Here is a 12,694-nt window from a genome sequence, read left to right as displayed (position 1 = left end):
TGTAACTATTTGGGAATGCTTTTGATCAGATTAACGTTTGAAATATGGATGTCGCCTCTTTAATCAAAACTAGATGCGCAAAGTAGAAACAAAGCTATCATTATGGTCATTAGTAATATGTATAGGTATACCTTACAGAGAATTGATTATTGTAACAGTGTTAACCACGTATTTGGACATATTGACATAAGTGCCGAATTTGCGACTCCTTGAAAATGGTATTGAACGGCTGTGCATGGCGCCTGGCATAGTGGTAGAAGTTGGGAGGTACATGGTATGCAAGCAAAAGGTGTCTCATAAGTCAAAAATGGCTGGCCCTTTCAGTAGGGGTGACACTATAATAAACAAGACCTTTACCTTTTGCGCTATACAAACATAGCGTAAAGACCGTTATAATATATTTTTTATATAACCCGTGTAATAAATTCAGTATTGAACTTACACTTTTCATATTTTATTGTATATTTGTATTATTTAATGATTTATGCATAATTTATGCATGAACTATGAAATTAAATGTGTTTTCTTCTGTGTAAATTTCAATAGCCTAATATCCATTTCAAGGCCTGTGCGCATGGGTTTGTGATTTTTTTATAATTTTCTTTCATCGAAAGAATCTATTATCTTGTCGTTCGTCTGTAACATATCAAATTAATTATGTGTGACGAAAATCAATTTATATGTTTATGCTTATAAATATTTTGACTGTGTTTGACTTGTTAATTATACGTCTTTAGATTCATGCTAATTTTCATGACACTTTTGAAAATGTATTGAAAAAAAAATAAAATAGTTTAAAGTGAACAAAGAAAGTAATTTTCACATTGAAAACAACACTTACAATCCATATAAATTACTAAAAAGAGGTCAAAATAATTTTATGTAAAAATAGCCCTAACTGCGTTAGTAACGCAGTAAATTTATAGTGAAAAATACAGCAAAATCGGTCATAAATCAAACATAACACGGAAAGTATTACTTTTATCTTGAATCTTTTTACTTATTTAAAATGTAAGTGCTTTTTCTCAAGAAATATTTTGGTTTGTCTGGAGGCATGCAGCTTTAGAAATAATTTTTTCAACATGTATACAGATTACATTTTGATAAATGTAGGGGAAATTATCTAATCTATTACAGTAATATAAAAGCGACATTAAGTTTCTAGGGAATATAGTGAGTGAACAGGAGAAAGTCGAAATAAGTTTACATTGTGCCATAATTCTTTTCAATTTGCTTCGCATGAATAATAACTCCCGCAGCCGAAGAAAAAGTATGGTAATATCCATCGAATTTACTTGTAAAGTTCAATTTATTAAAAGATTGGGCTAGTCTTCTTCTATTTTAGGCAGATTTATATTTTATCCTAACCATTTTCCAATATCAATCTACATTAAATTTGAAATATCTAGTCAATTCAGCTCAACGTTACACTGGTACCCCAGAAAAAAATACGGCAAGCACAAAGGTGACATTTGTGGTTTTTATTTACCTCGTGCGCACGAGATACTATGTCTTTGCTACGTGACCACGAGATACTCAAGTCGTATATATACAAGAAGTTTTTACATGCAACATAATAATTACATTAATCTTGAAAATATTAAAGATATTCACTTAAATTTTGATACAAGTCCTTAGGATCATAATAGAAAGTCACGTTCTTAGGCCCATAAATTCAGACATTAATTTTGACTAAGTTATGGCCCTTTGTTTGGAACAATTCTGTGATAGAATTGATCAGTATGTACTTTCAACGGCCTGTTAATCTTGTTTATACGATAACATGAGAAGGAATAAGTCCTGGCTTATCTTATTCGGTAGGGACATTGCCCATGGTCAGTAGATAGCCTATAAGGATGTTTGAGGTCAAGGGTCAAGGTAACCATGACAATCCTTGTCTGATGAATAATTTAGAAGGAATAAGCCATGGTTTATATAACCTAGAAAGATCGTTGCACCTGATCAGTAGATGACACCTAATAATTTTGAGGTCAAAAATCAGGGTCACAATGACGCTAAATGTAAAATTATTGTCCGATCAATAACCTGTATCGATGGCCCTTTGACAGGCAGGTGAAGTAGGGTCATCCTTGTCTTATATCACGTACCTAATTAACTAGGAAAATTCATGTAAAGAGCCTAATCTGATTGGTTAATTATCTTGTGCGCACGACTTAGTTGTCTCGTTCCCGCGACTTAGTAATTCGTGGCCACAGTATTTATTGCGCACCGTGGCTAGGAGTAAGTAACTCGTGGCCACGTGCGCACCACTTAATGACCTCGTGGCCACTACTTAGTAACTCAAAGCCACGACATGGAATCTAAATAAAAACACACACACACATGTCACCTTTGTGTCACCGTAGAGTTTTATAATGTTTAAATAATGGTTTAAGATATGTAAGATGCTTATTATCTGTAGAAAAGGGTGATGTATGTAGGTGAAATTATTTGTGAAACATGTAGCAAACTGTAAACATATCTGCACCGTTCTTTACAAAGACTGACACAAGTTTCATATAACCAATGCACGTTTTTAAGTTTAATAAAAAAGGCTATGTAACATAATTACATACACCTTGTATTATGTGTATAAAAGTCACAAACCGAAGATATTATTCGTCTTGAGGTATAAATAACTTAGCGTGAAAAGAAACTGTATTTAAAATTAAAATACAGTCTCGCTTGAGATACGCTGTATTTTCAAAGTGATTTTCCACCCAGGGAATGTGCTTAAATGTTACCCTGAACGCTTTATGAGTAAAGAATATGTTTTCATTTCATAAGTAAGATATAAGTATGTAGAAAGTTAAATTATGGCGAAACATGCAAACTCTACAAAGCGTTTTGCAGGCGTCGCCCTCGTGTTTGACATTTTTGGATTCTGTTTTAATCTCGTAGGGATATTTGGACCAGCTTGGCTAGTGAAAGCAGACGACAATCGGCAGTGGACGTTTCATGAAGGAGTTTGGTTAGCCGAATACTGCCAAAATGGAACTTGCAGAGTATCTACCAGGGAACATGCTTTAGAAGATATAGGAAGAAACCAGTACATATCAGGTTTATATATTTTTTTCTCTTATTACTTTAACATTTATAGCTTTTGCATTTAAACATGTTTTTAATATGCATAGACTAGTTTGCAACTATGATTTTTTAGTTGCATAAAGCGTAAAGTTTAAAACTATGATTTTTTAGAGTTGAATAAAAGCTTATAGTGTGTAAAGTTTTGTACTGTTTAAAAATTACATCATATGCACAATGTATAGTTTGTGAAATGATTTGCAAATACATTCAATTTTGTTTCATCATTGCTTATAACCCATTGAAAGCATTTGACATCAATATCGAGCCAGACCAGCCTGATCACATCCGTTAGTTGCTCATTTGTTGTTGTTGTTGTTGTTAGTTTTGTTGTTATTGTTTTTGTTTTATTTAAATCCCTTAACATTTAAATTGACTGCGGGACTAATCTAATCGCGCAAGTTTACCAGGTTTAGATAAGAACATAAATCCCAAAAACTCCATATTAACAGACAGCGGGAAAAAAGAAGTAACCAAAACGTTTATGCGCATTTGTTTTCAAAAGTTTCCATTAAATAATATTGGAAAATTAAAAGGGCAGTAACCACGATAATAAGAAGTTTTTTACATTATTTTACTAACGTAAAGGAGTGAAAAAGTCAATGACATGTCACCCCTGAGTGAACAAAAGTTATCATTGAACTAAATGATGATAGTATCTGATCGTTTATTGAACTTATCGTTAGCCTGTATAAAAGCAAAAATAGATAGTGAACCATAAAGCGATATAGGTAAAAATATAAATTTTCAATTACAATATACACTCGATGATTTAATACTTTGTAAAAAAGAAAGATAGCGGCAGAAAATTTAATGCTAACTTTATATATAGTTTGCATATTGCATGTATGCGAAGTTCATAATTATTAATTTTCAAAAACACTTACAACTGCAAAAAGAAACTGTAATACAACACTATGCAAATGCGAAGTTCATGCAATACTATGCTTTTACAAACTAATTGTTGAGATAATTTCTAAAACTTATATTTTTAACACTGTTATCAACTGTTTAGATGCTAAATTCACCGGTAATTTGTTGTTATTGTTGGGTTTTTTACATTTAATTCGAAACCAAAGATTAATATACCTATTTAAAGTTCGTAAACTGAAACACGATACATTAAATGTCAACACTCAATAGTATTTATTTCATTTAAGTAAAAAGACGCTTGAATACTCGTAACTGTCATCGTTGTCACTGTTTTGTACGCACTCTTTACCATGCAAAATATCTGAAATGGACTTGCCCACATTTCAATCTAGTCGAAACCATTCATTATTTTTAGTGTAAAATACGCAACCGCTTTAAAGCTGCACGCTTCCAGATGAGCCAAAATATTTCAAGACAATCAATATTGGGCAAAATGAACTAACATTTTAAGAAAGGTAAAACCATTCAAGACCCAAATTATATTTTACATGTTAAGTGCGGTTTAAGACTGATTTTGCAGTATTTTATTACCATATTTCAACTGCGTTACTAACGCAGTAAGGGCTGTTTTGCATATGTTGATGATTTTTTTGGTAATTCTTTAAGAATGCATGTGCCGATTGCAATATGTTATTTACTTTATTTGTTCAACTCACAATATTTTGCTATGAAAATACAATTCCAAAATTTTCATGAAAATTAACATGAATGAGGCGTGCTGCTTTAAAGTAACTATCAAACTGAAGCTCGGTCAGTGAACTGGTAATATTAGCCATTTTTTAGCATTAATTTTATACCCGAAATTAAATTTTGGTCATAAAAACGTAAACGCGTGTTCAGTCAAGCATTTATGATATAATTTTTTATTGCGAATTTATAAAAGAAACCTATAAATTTTACTAAAGTTGAAAACGTTTTGCCTTATAATATAAGAGAACCATGAAACTTGGAAAGGTATTCAATTATGTTAAGGACAGAAAACATTTTATATCTTAATCAAAAAAAAAAAAAGGAAAAAAAGTAAATAAAGAGTAAAAAAGAGAAAGGAAAACACCAATATTCAAAGATGGTTGTAAATATAAAGTATGTGACATTTTCTGATGCATTATTCGTGTTTATTAAGTGTGTAATCAATAAAACTGCCAAATTTTTATTATTTTTCGTTGCGCGTGATTCATTTCAATTTCAATTGTTGTTTTTTTGGAAATTTTTATCTACCAAAAAAAGTTTCACATCTGAGGCATCTTAATGATTGCGTTTAACTATTACCGCTCTAAAAATCTTAAAAAAGAAGTTCGCTTTCTTTCGATTCACATCATTTTAGTGTTGTTTTTGTTGTTGTTGAAAATATGCACCGATTGAATAACGAACAATGAAGACCATGTTATGATTGCACCGGCAGATCATGGTCTGTCCTGGTTGCATGGGTAGAAGTATTTGCTACCAGTAGGCTCAGAGTTTAATTACATGTTAACTGAAATGAATGTTGTCAATAAGAAAATATAGCCATCATTAGATAATCCTTAAAATATTAAAGCCCCAGATGAGTTGTGAAGAAAAATATGACAAGAGTAAGAAATGTTAAGATATGCAGATTCAAAAGATTGTCAAAGCAGCACGCCTCCAGATTCCTGATAATTTTCATGAAAATTTTGAAAATGTATTAAAAAAGAAAGATAAAAATGTTGTGAATTGAACAAAGAAAATAATTTACACATTGCAAACGGCACTTTTAAATTACCAAAAAGAGTTAAAGATGTGCAAAAATAGCCATAATTATTAATGTGTTAGTAACACACTAGAAATACGGTAGAAAATACTGCAAAATCGGTCATAAATAGCACTTTATGTGGATATTTTTACTTTTATCTTGAATGTTTTTACATTTCCTAAAATATCAGTACAATTTTCTAAAGTTTGGTTTTATTAAAATATTTTGGCTCATCTTAAAGCATGCAACTTGAATATTTGCAGAAATAGCAATTTTGAATATCATACCCACAAGGTAAGGGATATTTCGACATAGAAGTAGTCCGATACTTGAAGTTATTAACACCGTATGCTAGCTTGTATTGCTCAGTATTAGTATAAGTATTAATATTTGCATTCTTTTTTCCAACAGTTTTGGAAGAATTCCACTGGACGCAGTTTAAAGTATTGACGATAATGGCCATTGTGTGCAATTTTCTGGCAGTTGTTTTGACAACAATATTTCTTTCAAAGAATCCTAAGAACCAGACTATATCTATTATTATACTATTTGCAAGCGGGATCACATCCCTTTCATCAAGTAAGATGTTTTCATTTTAAAGATGATCCAAATTTTGTTAAAACTAGAAAGGGCTATACATACATGCACGCCATTTTTTGTGATAGTCACTTATGTATGAATATCTAATTACATCGCCAACAGTTTTGTTCAGGACTTCGGTTCAGTTCATAACATAATTTGCAGGGGGTCGAACGTATAGCGGTGCGATACTCCTTTAAGCGAGGTGATTTCATGCGATACGCCCTAATGGCGGATTTACCCATGTAAAACACGTCAGAGTGAGTGTTTTGTATTAAGTATTTCATAAATCTTTGATTACAATTGCATATTTTGTATTGAGGATGTGAAGATAGGACCGACAGACATTTCGTCTAAATTACAGAGGCCTAAATTCATAACTAAAAAAGTTATTGAAGGTAAACTGACGGCAACTAATTTTGGGTCGGTGAATAAAATCGCTTAATGCAAGCTTATATTAATATAGTTAATTTCTTTTTCTTCTTTATTCTATAAGAGTAATCATAATTGAGTTGCATAGCAAGTCTCTTTGTGCTCCGATATACATAGACGTTCACTGGTCAAAATATTTAAGTGTACGCTGAATTTTGGTGCGATAAAATAACTGTACGCTGTTAAAGGTTCAATATTTTTCATTATCACATCTGCTGTACATGTTTTCCTTTGATTATACTAAAATATCTACCATATATTTGCCCGTTTCCGGAATTCTGAAATCTTCTTTCCTTAAAGATTTACTTGAAATAAAAGTTTTGTATCACCATCTTTAATACACTTGTTACTATATATAGTAACAAAATTGCCTATGATTTCAACTGATTATGAGTGTAACATGACCTATTATGAGTTTGCGGCCCGGGGCCGAGAACTAGTTATCAGCCCGCAAAACATGTGCACGTGCACAAACTACATGTGCACGTGCACAAACTGAAACAATGACGTCATATTTTACGTCATCAAACAGTTAACTGTAAAAGTGAAAGTAGTTTGTCAGCACGAATCGCTTTATTTTTATTGTGAGAGCTTAAGCGTTAGTACAAACACATTATTGTTACTATTGAAAATTGAAGAAATAATACGACAAATTCATTCCGAAAAAAAATGAAAATAAAAATTGCTTCTAGATTCTACTGCTTTGAACACACAAACAGTAAACATCTCTGTTCAAAACAGTAGAAGTGTGGACAAGAATTTCAATGAAAGAACTTTGAAACAAAGTATTTATTGTTGTTGTTTTTTTTTAATGCTACTATTAGATATACCAAGTGTATTAAAGACATCAATACACGTCAGAGTAGGGCCGGAAGGTGATAATCGGCCCTAAAATGAATAATGCCCTCGGGCTGAAGCCCTCGGGGCCATTATTCATTTTGGGGACCGATTATCACCTTCCGGCCCTACTCTGCCGTGTATTAATCTCTTCATATAGGTGTTTGAATAATTAATAATAATTATCCTGTGAGAATTAGGAGTTGGAAAAAAGTAACCTTTAATCTAAGATCTTAGATAAAAAGTAGGAATTTGACCAAAATATGTAAGAATGAATTTAAGAAACCAAATAAGAAATCTTGTATAAATGAACTCACTTTCAAAGCAGAACATTTCAGAAAAATAGCAGTTAATATGTGATATAAGGGCTGTTTTACTTCATGAGCTTCTAAGATCGTTTTTACATGCTGCTGTCAAACTGATAGTTTTTTTCATATTATAAATAGAATTGAACATTTCAAACAACCTATAAAATACATTAAAAGTACATTTCACTGCTGTTCTAGAGATAGAGACTGAGAACCAGGTGGTAAAAATCTTTAGGTGGTAAAATTATTTTTTTAAATCTTGCTTAGAACAGGCTATTTTTGTAGTGCACATAATTGTGGCCTGTCAGGAAAAAACACAAAAATACAATTTCAAAATTCAGTCAGTCATTGGACACCAAACAGTTCAGTGTCTTCCTTAGGAACAGCTGATGCTCACATGTGCAAATACACAGTTGTAAATGTTGCAGAGCAATTAAAACATTACAAATTGATTAACGAACAAATCTACTGCCAGATAGGTTATTAAGTACCACAAGTACAAATGCTGACACATGTGCAAATAAACAAAAAAGCTTTTGAGTATATAATATTAGATTGAGTCACACTGCTTATGGAGTAGTATATAAATAATACAGGGTTTGTGGGTTACAGTTAAAATGTCATCCCATGGAAAATACTGTTAGCCAAGGTGTTAGCCGAGGGAAACAGTTTTTAAGAGGGTTGATATTTTTACTGTTACTCACAAACGCTTGTGGGTTATTTATTTTATTTCCCGAACAGATACTGTAATCTATATTACTTTTATTCACATAAAAACACACTTGCCCAGATTTTATACTGTTAAAAAGTGCTGTTGGCCTGTAACAGTACAAATCTCTTGGTACTCTTGCTTTAACAATAAGAGTAACTCCTAGTGGAAATGAATATTTACAAAAAAGTTAGGGGTTATGCTATACATTAAATGTTGCAGAGAAAGCCAGTTTTGAAAGTAAAACTACTGGCAGATATGTTAAATCACTAAAAGTATGAATGCTTTCATAAGCAAATACACAAAGCTGTTTGGTATACACTGGTTATGGAGTAGTTTAATTATATATTCAAAGCGACAGAGCTAATGACAAACACCAGAATTACTATTGCTGAAATACAATGGTGTACTCTGTATATAATATATAACATCCAATCCATAGAGGAAATCAAACCAGTATTTTTTTTTATAAATTTCAAGTTCCAATGTAAAAAAATGGAAAAAACAAAACGAATATTATCGTGACTATTGATTACTCGATATAATTTCAAATTTCTGTGCATAACTTATCTCATTTTAATGATTAACCTTTGTGGGAAAAAAATATTTAAATTAACTATACTATAGTATAATACATTAATTGACACTGTTGTTTTAATTGACACTGTGGTTTTCATATGATTAACATACAAACTCAAAACTTGATTTTTCATAAAAATTGAAATAAGAATGTACTGTAATGAGGAAGTTGCTACAGAAAGACATACCAACATTTGTGCGTACAGTTGGTTTATCGGACCAAATATTAGGCGTACAATAAAAAAAAACTGGAAATATTTTATATATTTTCGGATAGATATGGAAAACTACTCTTGTATATCGTTTTATTTCAAAAATAAACATGTTGGGACTTAAACTAATCGAATATCTCGTTTTAAAACGACTGATACATTATTCGTTTGCATGTGCATATCAGGTTGACGATTGAATTTGCAGCAACAAATACCTCAATAACTTCCTCAATTCTATAAAATTTAGAATTTTATTTTGACAATCATGCACAATTATAAGTTTGATCATGCATGCACAATGCTATTCTTCAAAAAATTACAACAGACAACAAACATTTGGAAAAAACAAGCTCATACCCACTTTCGTTTTCGCTCCCGTCCGCCATTAGGGCGTATCGCATGAATTCACCTCGCTTAAAGAAGTATCGCACCGCTATACGTTCGACCCCCTGATTTGGAACGTGTCAAATTTTGTTAGATTTTAGATGCCGTTTTCCTGGTTGTTTGTGTTCCATTACCTAACTTTGTTTTCTAATGTGTGATATGTAAGCAAATGATGTTTGTGTTTTAAGGTTATTGACGTATATAATACAAATAGGCATTCAGCACATTTGTTACAGATTGTTAGACTTAGATATGATTAGCCTAGTGTTATTAGCCTGAATTTAGCTTATACTAGTTTATCACACACACATGTGCCGATTTTGCGACTCCGTAAATATGGTATTGCACGGCCGTGCATATATTTTGACGTGACGTCATTAGCGTTATACAAACATAGTGTAAAGACGCGCCAAATATTAGCGTTATACTATAGGCGCGTCAATGAAAAATGACTCTTTTTCTCTTTCAACGGTCTTTATTTTGGGTAAGTGATAAATAGAATATTAAATTCTTGTAAGTTCATTACTGAATTTATTGCACTCGTTGGATAAAATAATATTATGCTCGCCAGAGGCTCGCATAATATAATTTTATTCAACTCGTGCAATAAATTCAATATTGAACCCTCACTCATTCAATATCCTCTATTTATCACATGTCCGTGCCGACTCCGTAAAAATGGTAATGCACGGTCGTGCATATATTTTGATATGACGTCTTCTGAGTTATACAGACAAAGCGTTTAGGCACAATAAATGTTAGCGTTACACTAGAGGCGCGCAAATAAAAAATGGTTCTTTTTCACTGTATTTGGTATGTGATAAATAAAATATCCATTTTGTGTAAGTTCATAACTCTTTGAATAAAATAACATTATGCTCGCCAGAGGCTCGCATTTACTCGTTCAATAAATTCAGTATTAAACTTACACTCATTCAATATCCTCTATTTACGTACAAAACGTTCTCTGTTTTGTTTCTCTATTTTCAGGTATGTTTTTACTTATACCGGTGCTTAAACTTACTGCCGTAGATTCAAGCAATAGTTTTAGCGATGCTTGGGCAAAAATACTGTCTGCTGTCGGGGTATTTATGCATTTTGCTGCAGCAATAAGTATGGTGTTTGCTGTTTACCAAAGTTTGCAGCATTATTGTGCAATAAAACGCATCGAAAGATCGCGCTCTAGGCGATTTGAGATGGTCGAAAGATATATGTCGTCACAGCAAGATAATGTGACACCACAACGTCATTATGTGTCGTCACCGCAAGAGAATGAAACAAGAGACTCGGTGAATCAAGCGGGGCAACAAGTGATATCTGTATCGAATGAGCGGAGAACGCTAAATTGTAACGGCGTGACTGGTCACGCCGGAACGCCTTATAATAGGCCGCCACCTTATACTGTTGCTGCTGAGTTACCAAGTTACAGTGAAATAATTTTGAGGTAATCAGCATCTTGATCTGTTCTTGTGCCAAATATTGTTTAACTTTGTGTTTAATTACATTAAAGCAATAATAGGCGATACAGTTCGAGCCATACTTGATTGCTAGTAATACCACCTAATATCGTAATTCATTCGTTAATATGTACTCGGGTTATATACACATAAACTATACTTCACATTAGCATGTCTATTTATATAAGCCGGCTAAAGAAGTGATAGCTTATTTAATGTATGAAATGTTAAAGAGTATAACTTAGTTAACCCTTAAGTTGGTTGATACGTAATTTATTTAAGTTCGACAGTGTAGGAAGAGATAAGCTTAAAGACACAATCTCGAATCCTTTCCTTGAACAAACCAGTACTGAGCAATGAGTGAAGTGTCTTGCTCATGGAAACAAACCATTACGTGCCCTTAAATTCTTAATAATTATGTGGATTTTTCAAGCTTACTGCTCTTAGAATTTTCCATTATCAATATTTGGAATATCAAACTGAAATTTTAAAATTTGGTCAATTAACAGTATAGAGCCTAGTCAGACTACACGGACGTGCAGGCTAGCATGGTTCTATACTGGACAGGTGTCAAAGACTTACCCGTTTGAAGTGAACAATATTGAGCCTGTAGTCAAACTGCACCGTATGGCTCTATTCTGGACAGGTGCTAAAGACTTACCACTTTACAGTGACCAGTATTGAGCCTGTAGTCAAACTACACATATGTTTAGGCTAGCCTGGCTCTGTAGCTCTGGTAGCTTGATTACAGTCCAATATGTATGTATATTGTACAGTGTATGGAAATGAAATATAGGGCGTATAATTAGGATATAGCATTACAAATCATACATTATTTAAGATATAAATGTGTACACTTTATATTATAATGAGAGATACCTATTTTGCATTTATACCTATGTATTAATTTTAAATATATGTTAAGATAATTATACGATGCAGAACCTATTTGAATAGATTTCATGTAATGTGTATATTGAATTTATCTTCATATATAAATTCAATACCGAAGAAGCAATTATCTGGTTAAATTTCACAAAAATTAAAACCGTCAATATGGGTGAAAGTTATATTTTAGAATTGGTTATTTAGGTGAATATTCATTTAAAAATTTAATTAATGTAAAAAATATTTAAAATTGGCTACCTAGGTAGAAATGAATGAACCGGGAAAAGGTGATAGGTGAAAGTTTATCTTCAAAATGTTAAAAACTTGCATTAAATAAACAAACACTCTTGCATGAAATAATTTTGGGTTTGTACGTGTTATGTGCTCCAGTGTATGGTGAACAAACCAATTTGTTGTTGTTTAAGTGTTAAGGTTTACGTCTCACTAACACAGTAAAGGTCATATGGTGACTTTCGAGCTTTACTGGTGGATGAAGACCTCATGTGCCCTTCTGTTAATTATTTCAGGCACGAACGGCCACCTGAGTAGAACCACCGAAGCGCCGTAAGCTAGTCGGATGG

General features: G+C 32.5%; 1 protein-coding gene across 1 annotated transcript; it reads left to right on the top strand.

The window, feature by feature from the left end:
- Positions 1-2,585: 2,585 nt before the first annotated feature.
- LOC132720687 (uncharacterized) lies at positions 2,586-12,120 on the top strand. The gene is made up of 3 exons (XM_060704870.1): positions 2,586-3,060; positions 6,140-6,307; positions 10,759-12,120. Exons 1-3 carry the CDS (start codon positions 2,817-2,819, stop codon positions 11,214-11,216), a joined length of 870 nt encoding a protein of 289 aa, XP_060560853.1. The 5' UTR covers positions 2,586-2,816; the 3' UTR covers positions 11,217-12,120.
- The last annotated feature ends 574 nt before the right edge of the window (positions 12,121-12,694 follow it).

The sequence above is a fragment of the Ruditapes philippinarum genome, unplaced genomic scaffold (assembly GCF_026571515.1).
Source record: "Ruditapes philippinarum isolate M1 unplaced genomic scaffold, ASM2657151v2 ctg6177_1_1_1_1, whole genome shotgun sequence".
In the NCBI taxonomy this organism is placed as follows: domain Eukaryota; kingdom Metazoa; phylum Mollusca; class Bivalvia; order Venerida; family Veneridae; genus Ruditapes; species Ruditapes philippinarum.
This window is presented reverse-complemented; position numbering and strand designations above follow the sequence as displayed.

Coding starts and splice junctions, on each gene's coding strand:
- LOC132720687 (XM_060704870.1), top strand. CDS start 2,817: ATGGCGAAACATGCAAACTCTACAAAGCGTTTTGCAGGCGTCGCCCTC. Junction 3,061..6,139: donor AAGAAACCAGTACATATCAG/GTTTATATATTT, acceptor TTTTTCCAACAG/TTTTGGAAGAATTCCACTGG. Junction 6,308..10,758: donor GATCACATCCCTTTCATCAA/GTAAGATGTTTT, acceptor CTCTATTTTCAG/GTATGTTTTTACTTATACCG.